The sequence below is a fragment of the Lissotriton helveticus genome, chromosome 6, assembly GCF_964261635.1.
Source record: "Lissotriton helveticus chromosome 6, aLisHel1.1, whole genome shotgun sequence".
Classification (NCBI taxonomy): domain Eukaryota; kingdom Metazoa; phylum Chordata; class Amphibia; order Caudata; family Salamandridae; genus Lissotriton; species Lissotriton helveticus.
Window position 1 is genome coordinate 1,134,052,819 of NC_136067.1, and position 27,028 is coordinate 1,134,079,846.

Sequence of the window (27,028 nt, forward strand, 5' to 3'; positions counted from 1 at the left end):
TTCAGCGACCACAGTTTCGGAAACTTTATTTGGAACCATACAGGCTTGAATTCGCACAAAAAGGATAATAAAAGTACAAGTTGCACCGCGCAGGGATCTCAAAAGTATGTCTTGCCCAGGGTCCAAAATTCCTTAAGATGCCACCAGGGAGTTTACAAGACTGACCATTCCAACTCCAAGGTAGAGGCATTTTGTGTAAGGAGCTGCGGCTGGCTGGAGACTGCGGGCTTTGCAAAGAGTTAACAGTGTGTATGTTTGCTGAGGTGGGCGTTCAACTCTCTGGTGTCCACAGATGTGACTCCGGGTCCGTGGGAGTAACTATGTGGTGCTTCCAGCGCAGATGTGTCAGGGTAGAAGCACCGCAGCGCTCTTTCTCGTCCCCAAACCCACCTCTCTTTCTTCCACGCCCCCTCACCCTCCTTTGCTCTTTTCTTTCTTCCTCCCTTTGTGCCTTTTCTCTTTCTCTCTTCTATCTTCACTCATTGTTTGTCATCTCACTCCTTTCACCCAATGCACTCCTTTAGATACTCACCTTCTCACTTCCTCTGTCTTCGCGTCTATAACTCTTTCCCCTCTCCTGTCCAACCGCTCTCCATCCCTCCCCCACTAATACAACAGGTTAAAAGTTCGATTGTTTATGATAAGAAAATAACTCGACTTCCTTGCACACATAAACAGTCACTATAGACTAAGTTCACACTCTCTTAGTTCACAGTCTCTTAATTTGAAATTGAGAGCCTTTGCAGCGCTTTGAAACCTGCTAACTATAAAAGTCGGCACTAGATACAGAAATAAACATGGCGAGGACGGGCAGCATCCCAAGCTGTGGGCGAGCCTGCACCTCGCTTACCTGAGGCTTGCAGCAACCAGGAAGGGGAACTGGCGGCGACGAGGCTGCTCTGACTTCTTAAGAAGTGGGTGGGTCACGTGACCGCACTGAGGCAACACTTTTTGGCTAAAGGGAAGCCGTGGTTGCTTCACTTTGGGGTGTCCTTAGGGTACAGCCCCCCAATGTTGCAACCGAGAGTTATACGCTTTAGTGAGTGTTCATTGGTTTATGAGGGCTTGAAGATGAGGCTGCCGATAGCTCTTGAAATGTGGCCAAAATATTACAAATGCATGACTAATGCTCTTCTCCAAGGATGCTTTTAGGCGCTACAATCTGCTTAGGGTGCGTTGTCATGTAGAGGCCAGGCAGAGGAGGTACTAGGTAAATGAGGTAGATTTCTCAATCACTTTATGATTTGCGACCATCAGACACCCATTCTATTGGCCTAAAATGCTTTTGGGGTGACCATGGAGTATTTATCGAACATATGTGCTTCCTGGACACCCTCAACCCCTCACCCTCACTCACCCTCAACCCCTCACCCTCACTCACCCTCACCCACCCTCAACCCCTCACCCTCACTCACCCTCAACCCCTCACCATCACTCACCCTCAACCCCTCACCCTCACTCACCCTCACTCACACTCACCCACCCTCACACTCACCCACCCTCACCCTCACCCTCACTCACCCTCACCCACCCTCAACACCTCATCCTCACTCACCCTCACCCTCACTCACCCTCAACCCCTCACCCTCACTCACCCTCACCCACCCTCACCCTCACCCTCACTCACCCTCAACCCCTCACCCTCACTCACCCTCAACCCCTCACCCTCACTCACCCTCAACCCCTCACCCTCACTCACCCTCACCAACCCTCACCCTCACTCACCCTCAACCCCTCACCCTCACCCTCACTCACCCTCACCCTCACTCACCCTCACCCACCCTCACCCTCTCACCCTCTCACCCTCTCACCCTCACTCACCCTCACTCACCCTCACTCACCCTCACTCACCCTCACTCACCCTCACTCACCCTCACTCACCCTCACTCACCCTCAACCCCTCACCCTCACTCACCCTCAACCCCTCACTCACCCTCACCCTCACTCACCCTCACTCAGCGCAACCACAGCATCTTCACTAAATATATTTAATAAACTTTAAGCTATTGGCAATATAAAATAAAATCCATTTTATTTACGTATTAATTATTAATTGTTTTTTTAAGCCATTGATTTTTTTTATATCAATACATATAAGTCACATATAAGTCCCGTTAATACAAAACATGTTGCTTTACAAATGCTAGAGGTGTCACATTTACAAAAATTATAACTATTGGCTTTGTAAAGAAGAAAGCTATTAATTTAGCTATTTAGAAAAAACAACACATAAATAAAAAACAAAAAAATAAATAACACCTATAGCTCAAACTTTACTACTGCGAGACCTATTGCATTTCCAATGCTTGTTTTTCCAGTGCCTGACCATAGATCAAGGACGCCATTGATGTGATTCAACCAATGGGTTGTGTTAGAATTCAGTTTCTAGTTTTAAAAAACACTTTGCCTCAAGAACGTTCTTCTAAATATCCACATAGGGCGTTGCCATATTGCTGCTCAAGTGGGTCCCAGTAGAATTTTCCATCAGAATACAAGTAGATGTAGTATGGTATAAAATCATTCAGTAGAAATTGCATAGCGGTGTATATCAATGTGTAGTTACAATACCATTCCATTTGCTTGCTTGTCCTCCATAATGGGTATACTTAGATGCATAGTAATCATATCACAGGTGGATGGAATCATTTTTCAGATTGAAATTTCTCTGAGTTTAATTAGGATGTCTGTAACTTAGATGAGAAACGGATCAAATAGTAAACATTTTTGCACATAGAAATCAACTTATTTTTCTAGTGTTGCATAAATAGATTAATTCCCTGAGACAGTTTGGCCCTGTGATGATTCGTTAGGGTTCTCAAAAAGAGCATTTGTTAAAGTCTGATCCAGACTAGATGCCACCTGTTGACTTACCAACTTGGGTTTCTAAAGTTATTGTAATATTACTAAAAAGTCAACAATAGTCCAACCAAACATTGTAACAAACCACATGAAAAAAAATCAATTTACAACCCTGTTGATGTAAAAACTAATAGTATCATCGGTGTCTAAAGATTTAAACATTTCAAGGAACATAGAAGACCTACTGGAATACACCAGAGTCGTCCTCAATCATCCCAAAATGCTTTAGGGGCCACTACTGAACCAGCTGATACTTTTGTTATGTTGCTGAAGAGTAATATTAACAGCCTGTAGATTTTGACATGGCAGATTAGAAACAAAGTATTAGGGAGGATTTCCAAACAGACATTCCAAAAAAGAATTTCTGATGGATACTTCATCCTGCAGATTCCTCTCTTTATGAATATCCCAGGCGTCTGACTGGATCTGAAACTTTCCATTAGCTCTTCTCTTCCGATAGATGGTGCTGGCTCCACCATGGTGAGGCACGCAGCACTGTGTGACATCACTGGAGCCTTAAAATGCCTGGTCGACGTGCTCACGTCTGTTTCCATCTATGGTTTAGCGCACCTTCAAGGTGAATGAATGAAACCAATAGCCTAATCAGATATGTGCAGTTTTCAGAAAAATTAAAAGTACATGATAAGAAGACTGTTATATTTAGTTGTGTAGTGGAGAGGTGGTTGCGTCAGTGAGGAGTTTGCACATAGATCCAGTATGCCCCAGAAGGTTAGTAACTTGTACTTCTGATAGATACTTTTACCAGCAGATTTCTCACCATTTTAGTAGATTTCTCAAGAAATTCTACATCTAATGGTAGATGCATGACTGCTTATACCAAACAGTCCTGAAGAACTGAATGAGCCAAAGTGACAATCTTACCTCACTTCAGAATCTAAACAAAAGTGCTTTGCAAAAGTGAGAAATGAAGTCCACATTGGCGTTTTTCAAATTTCCACCACTGGCCTCGGTCACCAGTACTGATGTTGAAGACTTTTCTCTAGTAGAATGAGCTCGGATACCTTCTGGAGGATCCTAGTGTGCCATGGCGTAGAAGATCTTGATGTACAGGATTTTTTATTGCTCTCGATCTGGTTGGAGTTATTTTGTTAACCTGCTTGCCCTTCATCATTTCAACATATCCAACAAAGAGTTGATCATCTGGTCTGAATTTGCTTGTTCTGTCCACGTGTAAGCTGACTGCTCTCTTGGGATCAAGACGATTAACCCCTTCGACGCTCATGACGAGCTGGGCTCGTCATGAGGTAGCCTCCTCGCACGCTCATGACGAGCCCAGCTCGTCATGAATAAAGGGATTTACAAATTGTCAGCGTACGGGGGGGAATCATGCCGCACGCATGCGGTTAAGTCTTTCCTCCACCTTAGTTGCGGGTGGGTGAGGATAGAAATTGGAAAGGGAAGTGGGTTGTCGTAAGCGATGGGGGTAATTACTTTAAGCAGGACCCACTCTGGCATTACAGGAGGTGACTAACGTTTTTTTCCAAACAGTCAAACCAAAAAGTACAACCACTACCATTTACTCCCTGCAGCACAATAGAGTGCAGTGCAGATTTCTGTGGTTCAACTCAGGGAAGACTTTACACTCCTTGCAATTTACAAGGCAGTACCCTTTCTTTTAACTTAGATCCCTGTTAAACATCACTTTGATCCTTCAGTTTTTATCTCCAACTTTGATGCAAAACAAGGAGTTCCTTTGTGCCGATAATAACACTGAGAAAGCTATTGCAACTCTACACGCTAAGCACATCCAGTTGTTACTGAACACAATTCCCCTACACCCCACATCTAAGTTTCTGGCAGTAAGAAAAGTAATGAAGTTGTTAGAGATGATGGCCTCCCCATTCACCTAGTGCCAAATGCGTGCCTTCACATTAGGACGCTTCAAGAGTGGCTCGCAAGTCGATGGTCGAAGACTATAGGGAACATGGAGGATCTAATGCTTGTGTCACAGAAGCTAAAAAAAGTTTACAATGGTGTATCACACAGAACACGTTGAGCCTTGCCCTTTGCAGCTACATAACCAACTCTAACTATCAAGATGGATTCCCCCTCTCTAAGGCTGGAGGCTCACATGAGTGCAGGCTGTGCTTTAAAAAAAATATATTAGAGACTTTAAGCTATTCTGTACGCGATGCACGCTGCTGTAAAATATGGCAAAAAAAATTGACAAAGCCAATACCTTGATTAGATGAGACCTGTTGGCTTTATTACTTTACTTTATTATTACTGATGGGTGCGTATAAGGCTTGAGCTTTGCAACATTTGCCTGCAGTTACCTGAAAATAAAGGCACAGACGTTGCTAGATTGGAATAAGTTACTTTTCTCGAAAGGGCTCGCACTCTTCTCTGCGGTTTTGCAGGCTCTCCAACAGAAGGGGTAGGGTGGAGCTGTGGTGTTACCTGTGCCCATCTGGCAAGGCGCTCCTCCTCATCCACCTACAACAACACCTCACAAAGATTACTCCAGGATCCGTCGCATCTCTATCATGCTAAGAACTTCAATGTTAGTAGAGGTGTGTAGCACTGACCTCCAGACTCAAATAGGAGTCCCTAAATGTTGAGATGGTCATCATTGTTGGGATAAGTGTTCTTGACCCCTAAAGCTAGTCCGTCTGTATGCATTTAATGGAGGCACTAGTTCAGTTCAGTTCAAATACCTTTATTCGGCACTTCAAAAGATACCATAAAAGAGCATAAAAGATAAACTTACATTCTTTAAAAACATTATTTAAAAAAGACAAGTTAAAAAGAAATATAAAATTCCTAAAATGGGGCGACGTGCTCATTAATAGGGTTTACTAGAGTCTGGGGCAAGGTTACAGATTATTAGAGTCCACTGCTTCTCGTGTGTTCCTTAGTCTCATTGCCATCTTGATGAAGCTTATTATACATATTAAGGTATGGGGATCTGAAGCTTCTTGCAAAAAAAGTAAAGCTGCTTTCGCCTGTCCCAGCTTCTTTTTTTTCAGAATCCCTACTAAAAACTTACGCCTGGGGACTGAATAAAAGGAGCATAATAAAACAAAATGAAGGGTATCCTGCGGAGACCTAGTGTCGCAGCCGCAGGTACCCTTCAACTCCACTAATCTTGTAAAACCCAAGGGAACGGCGAGTAGATGGTGTAGGAGATTTAGTCTGAAGCAAGTCATGTAAAATCTTTCCTGCGCATTATACATCACCGCCAAGTATGGTTCCATTCAGCATGATTTTTTCAGCAGGGAATGCGCCATGACGGACGATTTCCCCTTTTCCTTGAGAGCCCTTTTCGAAGACATCCAGTCAGAAAAAAGTTTTTTGACCTGAGTCCTATTCTGATTAGTCATGGACTCAGGGTCCGAAAAGGAGTTCTTGCAGCCAATTGTTTTCAAGGAGTCTTTTACGTACTTTAACCACGGGATCTGTCCGCCTCTGTCCCGGCTCATGCAGTCTTTAATGATTTGTCTTCTAAAGTTAGCCTCTGGGTTGGTCCAAATTTTGATCCAAGCCAGAAGCGGTCTAATCATTATTCTGTCTTCAATGTATGATTCCCCCAGTTCGTTATGTGTAATGTACGAAGGGGTGCTCTGGGGAACCTTTAATAACCTTTTGAAGAACTTATTTTCCTCTGCTTGGATCTGACACACATGGTTGGTCTTAAAACCCCATACTTCAGCCCCGTAAGATGCTTTGGAACAAACAATTGATCGATACAGGTTAAGTATCTGCTCCGGCGACCATCTGCCAAGTCTCCTCCCGTAGGCCATTATGGCACCCGTTGATGCCACCACTTTCGCTGCGTGTTTTTCAATAAGACCGTTGAATTCCAATTTCTCATCAAAAAGGACTCCTAGGTAGGAAAAAGACTTCACCCTTCCCAGCCTATGGGATCCTATCTTGTGTGCAAAGTCCCTTTTGGTGCTTGTGCCTATTGACATGACGTACGATTTTTCCAGGTTTGCTGCAAGGTCAAGCGAGTTCATGAAGTTAACAAAACCATCAATCAACTTTTGGAGTCCCAGTGAGGTGCGGGCCAACAACACGGCGTCGTCCGCGTATAAGAGAACAGGCACCGGGCGCTGACCTATTTGGGGGGAGTCCACGCTCAGCTTCACTAGCTCTTTGTCCAGATTGTTGATATATAGTGAAAATAGGAATGGGGCTAGTATACAGCCCTGGCGCACTCCGCTAGTACAGGAGAATGGCTCTGTCTTCATTCCTTCTTGTGTGTATCTCACTGAAGCTGTGGTCTCCCAATGTAGGGCTTTTAATGTGTCGACTAGCCCATGAGCCACCCCTAGTCTGGTCATCAGGGCCCATAGTTTTGTCTGTTGACGCGATCAAAGGCCGCCGAAAGGTCCATAAACCCCATATGGATAACCCCTTTGCTGGCAATGGTGTACTTAGCCGTCAGAAGGTATAAGTTTAGACATTGGTCTGTTGTTGATCTCCCTTCTCTGAACCCATATTGGGTGTCTGATAGTATGTCATTGTCCTCTGCCCAAGTTTGTAGGCGGCTTAGGATGACACGCCCCAGGACCTTGGCCGTCACGTTGATTAATGATATGGGACGGTAACATTGTGGGTCGTCCCGATTCCCCTTTTTGTAGATTGGCACGATGGTTGCAGAGGACCAGGAACGGGGCAGTCCTGCCACTACTGCCTCATTCAGGACCCTCGTGAGAATGGGGGCCCACAGGTCGATATTGCTCAGGTAGAGATCCGGTGGTATACCATCGGGGCCTGGCGCTTTTTTTTTTGATAGCCCTGAGATTGCAAGTTTCACTTCTGTCAGGGAGAGGTCTAGACTAACGGGTACTGATGGTCTTACTCCTTCCTCCTGCTGTGGCGATCCAGTGTGACTGTAGAGGCTACGGTAGTGAGTGAACCATTGTTCAGGTAGTATTGTATTCACCATATGTGGCCCACTGGGGTCTTTGAAACATGGATCATTAATGACTTTCCAGAATGCAGCCATGTCCCCCCTCACTGCCGCCTCCCTTAGATCCTCCCATGCCTGTGTTTGCAGAGTTAGTTTGCGAGATTTCAGGGCTTTTTTGTAGTTAAATCTGCTACAAGCTATTTTAGAATTATCCCTTGGTCGCTGGCTGAGGCATTTTTTTGGGATCTTTGAGTGCCTTAGTGCAATCATGGTCGAACCATCGTGGAGTCTGGGTTGTTTTTACTCCTTTTGCTGATTTTAATAGTCCATCCACAAGGCCGGCTATTTCTTCAAATGCCCTGACCACACTTTCTCCTACCATACTTTCATCGAGGCAAACATTTATTGATTTTTGACCTTTTGTTACGAGGTTGCTGTAGAATTCATTTCCATTTATCTTGGCCCACCTTAATCTCCTCCCCTGGTCTGTAGCCTTTTCTATAGTATCAATTCTGCCCTCTGGTTTTTCCAAGTTAAAACATTTTAGATCCACAACCAAAGGATTGTGGTCACTAAAGGGGCTGAGTTCTATATTGAAGTGGCCCATCCATTTTCTAAGTATGGGGGAGACCATGATGAAATCTATGTAGGAATGACAACCTCTACCTTTAAATGTTGGATTGGGTTCCCCAGCACTGCCTACCATTATTAGGTCCATTACGTGTGTCAAATTGTGCTTATTAATAAGGTTATCCATTTCCAGCCCATCTGCGGAATGGACGAAGTGTGGGCCGTTTGCTACTGTACATCTTGACCATTCCTTGTTAATTGGTCTTAACCTCTCGCACAGATGACAATTGAAGTCTCCTGCAAGGATGATATATGGATTCCTGGCAGACTTGTTGGATGCTAGCTGTGCCTGTAGATGGCCGTCCAGTTCTTTAATGGTGTTGGCTCTGATGTTTGTACCCACAGCATTGTACCAGTTTATCACCATAATATTTAACCCCTTATTGCGGAAGCCTATCGCCTGCATGTTCACTGAATCCCATCTTAGATTGGACCATGACCCTTGTATGCGAAGATCTACATATATAAGCAGTCCGCCAGTCGCTCTCCCTGATGCCGCCCTTACAGCTGGGACCGCGAAACATTTAAATCTATCCAGTATGTATTGGTCAGGCTCGACTGCCCAAGTCTCCTGGAGGCATATACTTTGAAAGCTGTTTATGTAGTCTCTCCATTCCTGACATTTATATTTGGCCGCCACCCCAGCTATATTCTAGGATATAACTCAATCCATCCTGATTACCAGGCCTATTTGCGCCATCCCCTGGTGTACTGGGTCCCCTAGCCTTCCCCAGTATTATAGGGCTATCCATTGTGGTCTGAATCTTTCCTTCCTTTGACTCTGCCCAGTTATCTTTCCCCTTTATGTCTACCAGTTCAGTTGCTATAGATTTTGAGGTGGGTCCCCTATTACTACTAATTTCTACTACTGCAGTGAAAGTGGTACTCCCTAATTGTGGGTCTCCTTTCTCTGATGGACCTCTAACGGGTTGAGATGAGCTTGTTTCGTCCCGGGCAAGTCAATCCACCTCATCCAGTGCACAAAACCTGTTCCAATGTGCGTGCATTGCGATTGGTGGTACTAATAATGCAGAATTGGTGTTACAGGTAAATATATTTTCTTATTACTAAATTGATAGTGGCTGCAGTATGCTTTGTGATCTTAAATAGATGGATGCTTTATACGAATTTTGATTAAATATTTCTCTTCTCAGTACAGCTTTCGGTAATTTGTTACATAAAACTGCTTTTTATGATAACCTGTTTTAAATTTAAAAATTCCTCAGACCATTTTTTTGTTTTGTTCCAGAAATTGATAGCAGGCCCTGGAGAAATGAGGAGTTATCAAGCAATTAGTGTTCTTTATCAAACTGCATGTCATATGGAGCTGTTACTCATGGTAATGTTTTATTTGGGATGGTGTGTACTATCTCTGTTTATTTTTGTGTGCTTTGAGATCTAACCCAGACACTGCCACTGAATTGGTAGATCTTTTGTCTCCTCCATTAAAATAATGCCACGAAGGTTAAATTTCTAGAAGTTAAATGGCTGCAGACAATTTACAGAAAGGTTGATGAGAGGCAATACAGATTAGGACAGTAATGAGTCAATGAGTAAAGTTCTTTCACAGGTTCTGTTTGTTGTACGTTGCAGATTGTTTTACTTATATTCTTTTTACAGTTGGGTACAGCCAACGTGTTTCGCCCATGAAAGGGCTTCTTCAGGACACAATAATATAGTAGGCATGGTTCTCATGTTAAAAGTTCGAAACTGCAGTAAAGAGATGTCAGAAACGACCCCCGGTCAGTCCGTTGTGCGCCAATCCCAGTAAACAAATCTCCTTCGCGTATATGATATGTCGTCATCAACTCTGTTGTCCTGTTTGCCTCTGGCGATTCCAAACGTCTCTAAATATTATTCCAGTTCTAATAAGTCTTCCCCTGTACAGTCCGACCGGTCCGACGTTTACTGCCGACACTTTGGCTGCTTTGTACCTGTACCATTTCATGATGAGCACAGTAACAACTCCACGAGCATCTACATGAACAGCTTGTTCATGCCCAGCATCTGTCTCAGTGAGATGTTTATGCTGTCAGGGCTGCTGCGGCACGTTGAGTGAGTCTAGTCTATCTCGGCCACATGACAACCGCCAGACGTTGTAGGACACTTACCATAAATGTTGTTCAGATATCTTCACTCTGCAGCCAGGCTCTACTTTCAACTGAGCACTGCAAGAGCTCTACTCCTATGACAGCCATGACATGGAGACTGTAACTCGGAGGTGACGAACGAGGCCAGATTTAAAGGAAAAGAAGTATGTGAATGAGTTCAGTTTAGGTAAATTCAATGATAAATGTATGTTTTGCGGCTATTCTGAAAATCTGGCCTACATCCAGCCCTTGCAGACCTACAGTGTACACCCCTGCTTTAAAGCATGGTCCAGTTCCCTCGTAATTGTTCACCTTTCTTTTACATGCTTGGTGCACTTTATTTGACGTCATGTTGCAGGGTTTGGAATTTCATATGTGAAATGTAGGGGAGTCGGTGGGTGTGAAGCGAGGAGGCGCAGACAGATTTATTTTTTAAGTACTGAAGGCCACAACCAGCTGGAGTCTTTCCTTATGGGTGTCCAGTCAGGTGCCTAGGAGATCGGCTAGGTCTCCTTGAAGAGAACTCTTCTCGGGTGTGGAATGTGAGTCCGATAAAAAAAAAAGCATGAGCCATAAACAATTCTAGCTGTGCGGAACATACCATTTATTATAGACAGTGAGGAAGCAGCATCAGAGCATGATGTGCATTACACAGCTGGGAGGTGTATAGGGATGCACATGAGGGTGACCAGATGTCTTGTATTTCCCTGGACAGTCCCGCTTTTCAGAGGACTGTCCAGGTGTCAGGGTGCTTTGGTTAATTTAAATACGTGTCCGGTTTATGGGACAAAGCTCGGGTCATCCTGCAAAGCAGAATTGATAGGTATGTTCTCCTTTCACATGCGTCTCTGAAGTCTGAATAATGTCACACAGATGCTCGCTCTTGACTTTACTCTTGCCTTGTGCATACCCTTCATGAGTTGAGTACAACTCTGGTTATTGTGGTTCATGTTGTAACCTTCTGCAGCTGTTTACATTGTTTGCACGTGTACCTTTAATTTTTCAAAAGGCTGCCGCATGGCTGCAACGTCACACCGCCACGAATTGCTCTCTAAAATTATTCCAATTAATACATTTTTTGTAAAGATTTGAACTTCGAATGTCTGTTTTTGAAAGGGTGCGAGTAGTTGCTGTGTTACCCTTTCTCGTTAAGACTGCAATTTTTTCTTGATTATACAGGCTATTTTTCATATTACATGTATTTTCTAAACGTTTTCTATCCTTGCCAAATTTTCTCAATGTTACCAACATTTCAGTTTAGGATTTGGAATCAATTGTTATGATAACGGACAAAGAAAGGTTTTGCAGCAGTTAGCTGCTGCCGCCAACATAACGTGGATTGTCCTGCCATCTAGTGATAAATTCCGGAATTGCAAGTAGTCCATTTAAAAACAAAACACGAATTTCAGCTAGTTTTAAGTGCATTTGCCTTGTGCCACAAAATCACTTATCTGCTATAGTGTGAGAGTTTGAGATTATAGTCAAGATTCAGGAGGTTGAGACTACCAGGGACAAAGTCACATAGCAGCTTTGCCAGCCATGTTGTACAGCAGCACGGATGAAACTTTAATTAAAGAAAAGAGCGATCACACGGCCGGCGTTTGCTGCACAGAAGTCACTCTGCAAAAAGCATGGCTAAAAAACAAGAAACATTGACAAAGCCATTAGACCTGTTGGCTTTGCCAGTGCTTGTTCTCAAGGCGAGCCTCAATCGTTCCATTGGGCTCTGCATGCACCAGCTCACACATTGTGTCAACTTCATTATGAGCTTTTTTATTTGTGGCTTTGCACGTGAAACATCTTTTAGTGCTAATCCTTTATATTAAGACCCATATGGCCTTGACTTCGAGATGGCAGCAAGTGCAGAATTTGGGAACCTGAAGTTACCCATCGTTTAGGATGATCACATACAAAATAAAGGTCCTTGTTCAGGATGTACGCAGGATGAGCCACACCTGGCCAAGAAATAAACATCTGCTGTAAGGTCCCATCTCAGAGAAAGCAGCGGTGTCTTGCCGTTAAAACTGAGCTCCTTTACAGTTCAGTGCACTGCCCACTAGCAAATGTGCTCGCATCCTGGTATGTCAGCAGAATACGTCATAGGATGATTCATGGAGATTGGACAACACATGAACCATGTGGACAGGGGCACAGTAGTCATGGCGAGGAGGGGCTAGGCCCGAGGTTTTTGCTGCTGTGTGCTACAGTAAGCTTTCCCCTACTGTACCGAGGAAGGCTACTGGTTGCTGACTGGACCAGTAGCTTCACTCGCAGTATTACCCCTGGTACGCTCCTGCAGAAAAAAAGCATGTGGAATTCCGTTCTTTCTCAGGATAATGTGTTTATGGCAGAGCACACAGTTATGTTAGGAAGTAGCCTGCTCACAGAGACCGGTTAGCCCTGGAAGGAGTTGGTTGCTCTTCCCCCAGACTCTCTGCTGCACTGTTCTTACCTTGGTGCTTCAGTACAGTTGCTGCAGCTTGTGATACCATAGCGAGGTTGGACAGGGAAGACAAAAGTAATGGATATACAAAGCAAAACATTGAAGTGGAAGTGTCGGGGATTGGCTTCACCAAGGGAGGCGGTATCTGGAGTAAGGGGAAGCACCTAAGCAACAAGAAAAATTAATCCTCAATCAGAGCGAGCAACAGAGATGACGGTGGGGAACACAGAGGTGGTGGATGGGAGGGGAAAGAATCAACACAGGCAACAAAGTAATAAAAAAGTACCTTAATCACGGGGCGACAACATTCAAGCAGAATTAATCTGTGCTTGGCCCAATGCCCAGCGAAACTACAGGAAGTGACGCCTGGCCTACGCTGACTCATTAGGAGGCAGCAAAGGGGTGACACTGAAGCTAACAAATGGTAAGCAATGGGCGGGCTCCAAGCCCTTTTTTGCAAACAATTGAGTCTCTGAAGCAAAAACCCCAAACTGTATTATGGGTCACCGGTGCTAAATTTCAGTGTAATGTTGGCTCTCAAGGCAATGTTATCTTACCGGGTTTGCCACCTCTGAGAACTTCAGAAGCTCTCTGTTCTCTCGTTCTTAGCAGGAGCTAAACACCTGGAGTTTTTAAGCAGGTCGGATAATACTGATGCAGGACACTGGATCCTACTTGTTTCGGGCATCGACGGGTAGAAAAAAGGGCACCTAAAAATCACCCAAACGAGTGGATCAACCCAGCAAATTCTCTGTTTCTACTGGAGGTACGGTCCTCGCGACTCTGTCAGATCACTGTTCAAGCACACATTCACAGTAACCTGCACTCTGGAGCCCAGTTAAGCTTCCAAATGTTTCTTATGCTTTTCAAGAAGACTGATGCAAATACTGGGCCAGTGCCCACTACTGAGTCCAAGTACAGTGGACACCCAGTGCACATGGTCCAGAATCAGGGTGTTGTTGATGAGCGATTGAAACAACACGCCTTACCTGGGATATGAAGGCCGATTGCAATAGATTCTGCCGAATAGCAGTGGGTGCCTGTCTGTATCCCTCAGATGAGAGCATGCTGTACCTCAGTTTAACTTCCTTTACTGGGGCTGGATGGTTTATTAACTGTAAGTTCTTACTGCTGTGTTAGATTGAAACCTTCGCAGAAATGCATGGTGGTTCCTCGTATTTTGGCAGAATGCGACGCTTTGTTCACATTGCTTCATTATACAGTAGCCTCTCAAAAAGAACCTGTTACTGTAGAAGCCCCTAAAGAGGGTGTGTGTTTAGGTAGGTGGGTCTGAAAAGACGGTTTCTTGGACTGCTCACGCCGCTGAGCTCTCGATTGGTCCTCTCTAGACAGAAAATATTTGATGTGTCAGGTGTTGGGCCTCGTCAGGCTGGCCTGTCCAGCTTTCCTGCCTGTCCTCCATTGCAGACTGCTAATCTCAATAAAACAACCTGGTCTTACTCCTGCAGCCACCAAAGTGCCAGCTGTTTCTGAATAGAAAAATGCTTCATCACAGCCTAGCAGTCCAGTACTTTAGATACTGCTGTCCTGTAGGCTATTGGAGGAACCAGGGGACCATCTGTATGTCTGCTTGTCTCACCAGTGTTTAACTCCGCCTCATTGGCTCAGAACTAAGGTCCTGGTACCTGGTGTCACTAAACTCCTATTGCTCTAATTATTGTGGCATTCTCCTCACAATTTGTGTTTGCTCTATTATGACCACCTCTGATGCAAACTGATCTTAATTCTACAAGAGAACAATGTAGTGTAGAATGTGTCCTTCACTGGATCCTTGCTTTGCCTCCGTTATCCATCTGGAACTTATTGTGGTCTTCACCAACGCCAATTTGCAATAGTGTGTACGGTGCCTTGCGTCCAAGACGAGCTCCATAGGGCCAAAACCTACACTGTTGACATTATCCAGGTCCTAGACTGATGGACCTCGTAATCCCAGCATTCAAGCACTGGCTGATGACTGCTCAGAGGGTAAAATTCTGAACTCACTCCCTTGTAAAGAAAGAATTGTGCTCCTGACTAAGAGCAGACGCTCAGCCCCCTCCCCCCCTCGTTTACAAGATATCAATGTGTGAGTGCTACCCTTTAAACCTGGAACCATATGGACTTCCCTAGTGGAACTCCCTGACAGAAAGAAATCAAGGTAAATTAAACAGGCCTCCTCCGGATATGCACCGAGGTTTCTCTGCTAAGTGGAAGGGCAGATATTTTGGAGGGAATTTTATGGGAAGAATCGAGGAAGGTCCAGTGAGGATACTAAAAATATTTCTGTGGCTCCACTACTCAGGCATGCTTGTAGGCAAGCTGAAAAACGTGGATCTGTGGCCCTTTGGTAGCGCCACTGCCCCGAGACATCGTCCCTGCCCTAAGACATCGTCCAAGTAGGAACTTCAGTCATCCGGGTCATGTTCAGAGTTTCCACTAGTTTGCGCAGTTCTTCCATCAGACCGCAGACCAGCTCCAGACCTTCCTCAGGTCATAACATTAGGGTCTCATTAAGCCTGGAGTTGACCCCAGCCGCAGGAGGCAAACAGCAGCTTAGGAGAGATTTTGTCTCTTGCAGTGCATGAGCACTTGGCCGATGCACATTCTCGTCAGCTCCCGATGATGTACATGTTATGGCTTTGGGGGAGTTTTGCGGCTTGGTGGTCAGTATTTTTTTTAACTTTGGTGGTTCCAACTGAATGCAAGATCCAATCAAACCTAGGATTTTTTTTAAACTTTCTGCCCGTCAGGGGGAAGTTCCTTTCCTCTCCTTTGTGTACTATTTTCGGGGCTTCTGGAGCAGGCAGACCAAGGTCAGACCGGTTAGTGTTGTTTAAGGTGTTTTGTTCAAAGTAGCCCCCAATAGAAAGGCAGTGTTGCAAGCAGGCAGCGCAGGAAAAGGTGCGGGTTGTTCATGCAAGCCACGGGGAGCCCTCACTAAACAAAGACGTGGAATGACCCAGCCCCGCCATCAAGCAGATAAAACATGTTTCTGAGATTGTGGGCCTTGATTATAGACCCACGTACGCCGTGATGTTCTCCCTGAACAAGAAAATCTGCAGGAAAACCACAATTTCACTTGGTGCACTCATTGTCCTTTATATTCTTAAACACGTAAATGTGCACGATGTACAAATTACCCAAGCATATTTAGCACACGAGGATAGGCAAGGAACTCCATTCGCACGGACCTTTACACACACCACCACCACCTCCTCCTCTATTTCCTCTTCATTCATTTCCACCTCCATCTCACTCTCCATACGCATGTGCTCCTACAATCAATGCCCTCTGACGACATACCATGATCTCTACTAATGCCTGATTACTTATGATGCTAGTCTTCAGAAATTACATTACAACATTCAAATACATCCTATTGCACTCAGCCATCAGGCTACGCTCATGTCTAAATTCCAATATACAAAATCCTTTGACACAAGCCCACAAAGGGTACTTGAATTCATAAAGAGACATTCTCGTACATGATACAGGCAGACATTGCGCCTAATGCCTTTTGCACCATTCCATGGGAACACACAATCTCCTCATTTTGTATGACACACCTGCAGGTCTGTGTCAATTTACGCTCGCTACACACATCTTCACCCAAAGGCCCCTAAAGTTTGTGTTCCCTATTGGGTGTCTGGTAAACGTTGACATCCAGAGCGTTGACTCCACAATTTTGTGACTCTTTACGAACCTTTGATTGGTATCCTGTGGCCCCAAGTTGCCAGGACATGAGCTTGGAATCCTGGTGTACCAGGTTCCCTAAAATGTTGTTTATGGTTATGGATAGGTCATGATAGTGAGCTTTTATGATTGATTGATGCAGTACTGGCTCAGGGCCGCTGACAACATGCAGACTTGTCCTAACAATGTAGATCAGCCTTCTCCAACGAGTAGCTTGTGAGATACTGGTGGCTCTCCAGCTACCTGTAAGTAGCTCTCCTGTGTGCAGCCCAGCCTCACTAATTGGAGGCTTTTGCTTGGTTTAACGAATATATGTATTCCAAAACTGAAAAGTATTTATTCAAGATGAAAATCTTTATTTTCTGAACTTTCTTCAGAAACTGATGTTTAGAGCAAAATGGTTGAATTTGAAAAATATATTTAAAGCTAATATTCGAGTGATAAATTATACAGCACAGCGGAAACTTATTGCTCATGTTATTACATTGGTAGCCGGGGTATTGCAGCAATGACCGTTATGTATTACCCACATAGAGGCAATCCAAATTGATAAAGCCTTATCCACTTTACTGCTGGCAGCCCTGCCTTGATGGAATGAGGTGCTCACTACGCCCAATTTTGCCTGGAGTGCCCAATAGTGTAATCGTAACTGATATGGTCACTCTTACAACACTAATAATGTTAGTTGAACATATGTAGCTCTTTTTACACTAAAGGTTGGATATCCGTGATGTAGATCAGTGTGCCAGTCTGTTGATTAATTTCTAAGTGCTATGTCTGAAAAACATTGAGCGTCTAAGTAGCTGCGCTGTTTTTTATCAATATTCGATAAAATAATGCTTTAAAACATGTTTTTACACCTCTGGTTAGAATTTCTTGAGCTAGAGCAATGTTTAGGGGTTGTATGACAACACCTTGATGTACCACAGCATTTTGGTTTAATTTTGTGTAGGTAATTTGAACTACAATAACTCTCCCATTTGTAAATAAAAACGTATGGTATTCATAAGTAATGCCTCTTACTGCAATTACTATGTCATACTAATTCAAAACCTACATTTATCACCTTATTCTCAGCCTTCAATGCCCGACGCAGAAACTGTTGTAAAATTAAGAGCGCAAAGGGAGTACTTGGTGTCTATTTGGAGTGCAATAGTATCGCAGGCCCTGGGATGTTAGTGGTAAACAAATTTGCGCACAAGTGATACTAGAAAGCAACCGTGATTGCCCCAGAATCCAAAGAAAAGGCTTCACAATAATCAAGCAAATTGCACAGTTAATGTCACTTCCAGGTAGCCATTTGCTTTATAGATTTGCTGCATCCCCTGTTTCACAAGATCTGCCGGTGTCCTTCAATTAACACAACTCACATGATCCGGTTAATTATAGAATCTTGGACCATATCTGCGAAAATTGTAATGAAGATTTTCAGGTTAGCAAGTAGGAGTGAAGTGCAGCCTAATTGGGGAAATGTAAGGTCCTTGCCTGATTTGACTCAGTGTAAACGTGGCCTAGTATATTTCCGTTTTACTGCCTGTCTATTGATTATTTAGTCAAGAGTGATAGAAAACCTGTTGTAAATATCATGTGGTACTCTGCACAGACCCATTGTGTTCTTTTTGTCTTAAAGGCGTTGATAGTTTAATTCACCACCTTCTCTGTCATCGTGACGGCGACATTAAAGCATTGTTCAGCTTTGCTGGTACAGAACTATGTAGTTTCTGTAACTTTCATATTTCTTCTGCTGATAGACTGTTTACCTTATATTAACGCAGGTGTTATCATATTTATGACTTGAGGTACTGTACATGAGCGTTTTCTTTTTGTTCCTTAGGAGCCATGGTCGTCTTTTTTAACGTCTTCAAGAATGGGGGGCCTTGTAATACCAAAAAGCACGGTAGGTATTACTGTAGGTATATTATCAATTGCAGAATTGACTTCATGCTCTTGTACTGATTGTACTTGTGCTATTTGTCCTGCATCGTTTAATCATTGCTATGAACTTCGTCATATCCTTATCTTCAATTTTCCATGTCCTAATTGCTAATATTTGTACACTTTTGTTTGTCTAAAATAGGAAAATCGTATCTACTGTGGTGTGCAATAGAAAATATACCCCCCCCCCCCCCAATGAAGCGTCTCACAGCTTCTTTGCTGCAATTTATCACGAGTATCCTGGCGTTGCCAGATACTTTCTAAGTAAAGTTTTTATAGGAAAACAACTCAATATACCGCTTGATTTATTTTTGAGTTTTATATGGAGCTAGGGTGTCAGAGCTTTACAAGTTATGTGAATACGTAAATACGATTACATGAGGTACATGAGGGTGTTCATAATTTCCAAGGCACAAGACAGTACAGCGCAGGGCACATGGAGGAGAGCAGCATTGGGGACAAAAAGGCAATTCGGCAAGCTTATTTTGCGTAAGCATTTAGAGAATCGCAATTTGCGATTCCCTAAATGCTATGCTAGTAGGCATCGCAAATTGCGATATCGCCTTAAGGAATCGCAAATTACCTCCAACTTCAAGTTGGTGGTAATTTGTGATTTACTTTAAAAAAAACACTTTTTTGCTTTTTTTAAAGTGCCATGTGGCACACATTCATGCCCTTAGGGCATGTATGTGCGCCACATGTGCACACATGTACATTTCAGGGGTGCAACAGGGTGTCCCTCTGGAACCCGTGCACCCTTGAAATTGTGCACGCAATTTGCGAATACCTATTGGGTACTCGCAAATTGCGTGCGCAATTCCCATTCATTCCTTTGGGCCTCTAGGCCGATGGGAATGAATGGGAAGGTATTCCTTGATTGCGAATCGCAATTTGCAATTAAGGAATATTAAGGAATCGCCCAAAATATTGCGATTCCTACCTACATGGCATTTTGTGAATCCTTAATAGCGATTCCCTAAAAATCGCTATTAAGGACTCTCAAAACTGCTTTTACCTACATCTGGCCCTTAGTGAATAATAGGATAGCCCTTTGACTTTCATTCAGAGCAGATGTAGCTTTGATCGCTCCAACACTGTTACCACAGCAGGCGGAGCCCAGGCCGATGCAGGCACTTGCAGCATCGATTGCGCAAGCACAATCACAACAGGAGCTACAGTCACTACCATCCGACGCAGGCACGAAGAATAAAGTGCTTCCTGCCAGGAATCCGTTTTAACCCCTTCGACGCTGATGACGAGCTGGGCTCGTCATGAGGTAGCCTCCTCGCACGCTCATGACGAGCCCAGCTCGTCACGTAACATGCGAATCCGTAAAACCCAGCGTACGGGCGGAAATCCTACCGCACGCATGCAGTTAAGAGACCCTCTGCAGCAAGGACCGCACCATGCTCGCTCCCAAGTAGGATGCTTTCTCTGGATGCCCCCTCAGTTCCAGAAAAATACTGGGTGTAACTAATTGGGGTCCAATCACTTTGTGGTATCCTTGCAAGTCCCTGCCCTTTACTGTCTCAACTACTGGTCGCTTTTCAGGGCAATTGGGTACCTCGTTTTGGCTTTATTCAAATTGGCTCTTGTTCCGTTCCCTTAAACACTCCAAGCACGTGTTTGAAGGGGTTTGTAGCAGACAGTAAAGTAAGCCCACTAAGCATTACATTCACAACATTAGTCTGCAATGTTTTCTGTGCTGCACATGGAAGTGCCGTCCTTCTCATGGAGTGCGAGTTGTTGTTTGCTGTGTTCATATATCACCCTTTGCCCCAGTTAATAATTTTAGGATGTGTTCATAGTGTGCATAATTAGGCGCATGTATTAATCGCACAATAAATATGCATTGTTTCCTTGTTTTATTTCAGCACCTCCCAAATGACCACCTTTGTTTGGTACGAATAACTCCACGGAGGGATTTGTTCTCACACAGACTAACCTCTGCAAACTCTACTACTTTTGTCGTCATGATGAAACAGTGCTTTGCAAGGCCGACAGCTAAATTTATTACTAGACTAGAGTAAGTATTCTATAGAAAGATATGTACCTAAATGCTTATGTTTCTGTTTATAGAATAACACTTTAAGCTCCAACTGAAGGTTAGCTTATATTTAGTTTTTAAAAGCAAATGGTAGACAATTGGTCGAGCGAGAATTCCTATCTGTAGGAATTCGGTGGCCCCTTTCATGTTTTTTAGCCTTTTAAATCAATCTGAAAGGCTACGTTCTCAGTTGCAACATGGGTTAATGCTGCATTGCTTGCTCCTGGGCTTTGGCCGACTGCATGGGACATCACAGAAAGTGGTATTTTTCGTTCAGAAATTTCCCAGTGACTTAAAAATATGCAAAATCACACAGAGACACATAGGAGGCGGGCACCAAACCAACGATATACTGTTCCCTAATCATAAAAATTCACACACAAAATGGTATGTCTAGTAAACAAAATGAAGACCACAGATAGTGGGAGTTTGATGTGTGAAGTCTTTAGGACGAGAACCCTCACTCGCCCAAGGGTGACATGCTTCATCTGTGGGTTCCCTGCTCACAGCAGGACAGCAAGGCACCTGCTGTGGGCTACAACCCTCCAGCTGGGGAGGAGTGGAGGTGTTTTATCAAAGATGAGCATAAACAGGGGGCTGAGTGAGGGGCTGAGTGCAAAGGACTATTAAAACTATCTCCCTGGTGGGCGAAAAGGTACTTTATTCTAGGGCCCCCCAGTGTATAGGGTTAAAAATAGAGCGAAGGACTTTGCAAAAAAAAGTGCAGCTCACTTATGAGGTGTATAGATTTCTGCCCATATATGACTCTGAAAACAATGTTTATTTGGGCTTTTCTCAGGACTAGAAATTGTAGGCCTCACTCTGCATCAGTTTATAAATAAACTATACCGGCCATATTTCAGTAAGCCGGACCCGCTGAGCCGGTAGTTGGTTATATAAATCAGTAACACAACAGTGGCGGAGATCGGAGGCTTGAGAAGGATACATAGATCCAATTTAGGGGTGGACCAAGACACCAACAGTGAGCCACCCAATTCAGAACAAGGCTTACTGAGATACGGTCAGTATCTTTTATACCCCTCTTTGCCTTTGCTTGTGCAGTTATTTAAAAACTCACTCTGCTTTTCCAAATATCATGATTTATTGATTCCATTTTAAACCATTGACTGAGCAGTGTCTGTTTGGTATACAAGATTTTATGGTGCGATTAACTGGTGTTTCATACCTGCATGAAAATCCCTCTGTTATGATCTCTTGCTTTAGCAAACAATTCAGGTTTGTGTGCCATATTGTGAGTTAGTGTAGAGGCAGTCCCCATCCTTGTTACCCATTCACCCTCCGCGGCTTACCACGGCTTTCCAGGCAGACTGCTCTCAGTGAGGGACCTATTAACGCTTTAAAACAAGACCCTTACATCAGTGGCAACTGACATCTATGGGGAGGTTGGGTAAAGGGGGGGGGGCAAAATGACATTAAAACATCAAAAACTTACCTGAACACGATGTCTTCCGTTCTGAACCTCTTCTTTCTTCCACTGAGGAACTGGATACTGCAACTTCCTTGACTCATCCTGGCGCTGCTCACATCTGGCCTGTGAGCAGGGCCCTGATTGGAGGGGGCTGATGGAGCGAGATAGAAAACAAAATTTTGTTTAAACTCGCAAAGTCACATTTCCATAACATGAATAAAATTATTAATGATTTGTGATATGTCGTGCTAATATAACCTAGATTAAACTTTACACGTGGGGGGACTAACATGTGTGCTCATAAACGTGCATAAATGTTGCATCTTTCTATTCGAGCAAAATAATAAAATAATTTATTGTTTTCGTTTTTGTCATAACTAACTGCTGCAAACTTAAATAAGCAATGTGCTTGTTTTGCTTTTTCTCGTCTGTGTGATGTCATTTCTACTATTCTAGGTGCATATGGGTCTCATTGAAAAACGGAGACTGGTAAATATAAACGCTGCTTTATTTGTTTGCAATGGCTAGGTAACATTTTGATTAATCGGGTGGGTTAATTAATTAGTAAACCATGGGGTGGATACAGAAAATACTTTATTTCTTACATTAATACTTTTCTTGTGTTTGTTTTATACTAGAAATCATAAGTTGCCTGCTTTTGAGGCCTAGCTATTTGAGTCGCAAAATAAAAGCTGATCTGAATTTCTGCAGAAAGTCACGAGACGCCCATTCTGAATTAAAACGTTTATTGAAGCTGCATTCACAAAGCAAAAACTGATGAGCTGACATCATTCTGTCGGACATGGCCAAGGTCGAAAGTGAACTTTTTGTCAGTCCTTAACTTGGCATCCGCGGAAGTTGCACTGTAAGACTATGGAAGCTGCGAGGATGACTTAAAACAAAGTTGCAATCGCAGGAAGCCTCTGGCTTCACGTGGAAGAGACAATGGTCTTTGTAAGACATGATTTTGTGGAACTTTTTAAGAATCGGGTGACATGTCACTTGTCACTCTCAGCCAATGGGACGTCGAGTATTTCTGAAAACTTTCCTTCGCTAGTTTAGTTAGCGTAGAAAGGTATAAAAAGTCATGCCCTTAGGGTTGGGCTGGCTGCTGCTTTCTGACTTTCCGATGAGGGTGATGTGCTGCTGGACTTTGCGTGGAGCACGTAAGAATCCTCAAAGATCTTTACTTTAATTTCTGTCTATTTAGCTCAGTTAGGGAAATAGGTTTTAGAAATGCTAAACTTTATATAATTTCTTTAAATTTGATTAAATTGCTTAAATTGTATTTTTCCATATTTCTTACTATCATGCTTGCTTTATTGCAAATAAATTTCATTTATAAAACTTACAACATATATACTATAATTTAGAAAATAAAATCTTACTTTTGACAAACAAGCTGGTCTTGGTTATTTAGAAGTATAGGTTACCTTTAGCTAGATCACGTCGCCTATAGTGGTCATTTAAATGATTGGGTTTTATTCTAATGACAATATTCTTTCTGCAAATGTATAAAATGTTTATAGTTTGTAAATAATGTGTATATAGATTTATTTGACCACCTGATTCAGTAGGCCCAAAAATATATCAGGTTCATAAATGGGTCCATGTATAGTTTAGAATTTTGTTTATAGGTTATGAAATTGGGTAGCGTAGTTTATGATATATTTTCTATAGCCCGCTGGATCAATTATCTGGTAGCAGAAATTGATGGTTGCTAAGCGGTAACCAAGGTAACATGTTGGTTGCTAAGGATTGCGTCATGGTATGCAAATAGGATTAATGTTTTAACACTTGTTAAGTTCGTTTTTCGTGCCTATCTGTAAGCTATACCGGTATAGATTGTGTGGCGAGAAATTAGTCACGCAAGCCATCTGTTCGTTTGTAGTGATATCGCCGAGTATCACAAGAGGTATCGCCGTGTACCATAGTGTTGTCGCCGAGCAGCACAGTTTTAGGGCTAGGTCTGATTCTTGTATAGTGAGGAATTTCTAAGAAATCAAAGCAGCATGAGAATAGGGACAAAGCGCCTTCCATAAAACTCACTGTGATGAGAGTATTAGTTATATCCGAGCTTGAGTGAAGGGTAAAATTTAACGTCGGTGCATGATTATCTATAAACAGGTTAGAGTCCTGTACGGGTACATGTTTCATATCTATAAACAGGTGAGAGCCCTGTACGGATAACGTCGTTATTTTGCTAACGGTGCATGATTTCTATAAACAGGTGAGAGTCCTGTACGGATTTCGTGTGTGTTTGAATTTAGGGAATTTTCCGTGTAAAAGTGCGAGTTTGAATTGTATTTTATGTTCAAGTGGAACTCTTAGAACTTTCACTTCGCGGTGGGTTCAGAGCAAAGCGAGTTCATAATTATACTTGCTTGAAGGGTGGGGTAAGGTTACTCTACTAACAATTGAATATTATCCTTAGTGTGAATAGCGCCGTCTATTCCGAAGTGTGGATACTTGAATGTATGTAAACTATCCTAATTAGTGAAACGAACAGATGTTGTCTTTATAAGTCATTGTTAAGAATTAATTTACACTGAAAAGTGTTCTTAAAATGGCGCTGTGAAAAGATTTTGTGAAGGAGGGGTAAGCGCCAGGAGTGAGAAGCGAGAAACCGCAGCTGCTGTGTACGTCACAGAGCCGCGCTGGGATTGGGTGACCTACGTCACAAGCTGTATTCTGATTGGCTCCTGAGTCTCTGACGGCCTGTGAGCTGATTGGTCCTTAGGAAAATCTCCAAAATTATTGGTTGAGCAGGAAACTGACGTAGCTCAACTGCCATTGGCTTGTTGGTGTGTTTCGCGCACGGATTGGTTGTTTTGCGGAACATCCCGGAAATATTTTACGAACGATTTTGTGAATTAAATTTAACTTTTAAAAATGAGTTATCATTTTAAACATGTTGAGAAAAAGACAACATTATTTCAGAAATTTAAGAATTTATTTTCACCTGACAAGAAAATCGAAACGCGAGGTGGTAAACTACTTCATAAGTATAAAACACCTGCAGCGTACATGGAAGGTGAATACGGATATCATACTGTCTTATGGTTCGACAGTTGGAAACGCTATACTAAAAACGATGGTGTTTTGGCTTGGCCTGATGATGGTTCATTTAATGTAAGAGTTTTAAGAAACTTACGAGAGAAAATGAATGCTCTTGTTCCTAAACCGAGACCAACTCAATTTGAAGCTTTAGTTGAGTGGGAAGATGAAATGTATCAGTTACAAAGAGAAGCTAGTGGAATTAAAAGACCTTCTAAAAATCCATCATGGAAAAGAGAAACTCATGAAGATAGATTACGAATGTGGAGACAGGGAAACATGAGTGAAGGATTGTATTTAATTCATGAAATGGTAATGGGTTCTCCTACAGGAAAATCTATGGAAAGTGAATCTGAGGATGCAATTATGGAAGAAATATATACAACTGCTAAAAATAAACAGCCTAATCAGCCTTTGAGACCTTCTAGATCATGGTCTACTCCGGTGGTTTCTACTGAAACTTCACCGAGTGCACCTCCAATTAGCGAAGCTCCTAAACTTTATCCAAATAATTGTGAAATCACTGAAACTCCTAGAAGACCAGAATTTGAGAATGCTCGAAATGAGGGTAGACATTTTTCAATGACTCCAAGAGCAAGGGAACCTCCAAAAGATTATACAAGAGAAACAAGAAATGTTGAGGATGATGATTATAATGAATACTTAAGGTCTAAAGAAGAATTAATTAAAAGAATGACAAAAGGCATGGAAGCTGTCACAGTTCCAGTAACAATAGGTCCTGTTCAGCCTGTATTTGATCAAAGAAATACAAACAAAACTGGATTAACTATTCCTTTAAATACAGAAATTCAAAAGCCTGCTGAAAAATTTTATTCAGACTTGACTGAATTAAACACTTCTAGATCGAGAATGCCTGATTTAACCTTTAATGAGGATTTATCTCCAAAAACACCAATGGGTGCTATGTCAGATGTAGGAAGTCCTGAAGTTAGGGTAACCACACCAAAGCTTGATGTGGCCAAATTAAAAGCAAATATTGAAGAATTAATAATTGGAACAATTGGCCCAGATAGTTTAAATTACTATCGGGATGATGAACTATTATTCATTTGCAAAAGTATTCAATGGAAAACGAAAAATAAATATGATCAATTAGAGGATCTAGCTGCAGAACTTGAAATCGACGTAAGTAAACAAAAGAATTTTGCAAAACATTACAGATTAGATTTCTCAGAAAGTGACATTGAGAGTTTGAACTCAATGGGAAGAATAGTTCACATTAAAGATTTGATTGTCTATATCAAAAAGCTAGGAGAACTGAACAAATGGAGAGTTAAATGGACCAAAAGAAAGGAAGATGAAAGATTAGAAAGAATGTCAAAACAATTTCCAATGAGAGAAGTTGCAGGTGGAGGATATGTTCATGTCCCATGGTCGAGACAGGACATTCTGTTATTCACAAATGACTTTCCAAAATTAAGAGAGAAACCTGTTGAGTGGTACAGGCAAGTCGATAGATTTATCAAAGTGTCAAAAGTTCTGTGGATTGATTTGGATGGATTTTTTGACATTGTTGTTCCATCTGATCTTTGGACAGAATGTAAAATTTCTATTAGTTGGCCAAAAACAGAACCTGAGCGAATTAAAGAAACAGGTGCCCCAAATCCACTTGTAATGGATTTTTATGAGAAAGTAATTGTTTGGATGAAAAACAAAATTCCACCCAAAGAAGTTGATTGGGTTAAAATAGAAAGAACAGAGCAGGAAACAAAAGAATCAGTTCATTCTTTTTATGAAAGACTGCTGTTAATCTTTAAACAATACAGTGGTTATGAAAAATTAGATGAGAAAGACATGAGTCATTTTATCTATAGATTTGTTTATGGACTAAAGCCTGAAATTGGAGAAATGATCAGAACTAGTATTGTCGGATGGCAAGCACTATCTATTGATGATATTCTGAGAAAAGCAAAATATTGTAGCGATGAATTAGAAGTAAAACAGA

General features: G+C 42.6%; 1 protein-coding gene across 1 annotated transcript in view; it reads left to right on the top strand.

Annotated features, from left to right (window-relative positions):
* TFB2M (transcription factor B2, mitochondrial) overlaps positions 1-27,028 on the top strand; it is a 139,002-nt gene that overhangs the window by 101,544 nt on the left and 10,430 nt on the right. The window contains exons 5-7 of the mRNA XM_078648799.1: positions 9,618-9,707; positions 18,429-18,491; positions 20,404-20,555. Of these exons, the coding sequence (XP_078504925.1) occupies positions 9,618-9,707; positions 18,429-18,491; positions 20,404-20,555 (305 nt within the window). The remainder of the gene's footprint in view (positions 1-9,617; positions 9,708-18,428; positions 18,492-20,403; positions 20,556-27,028) is intronic.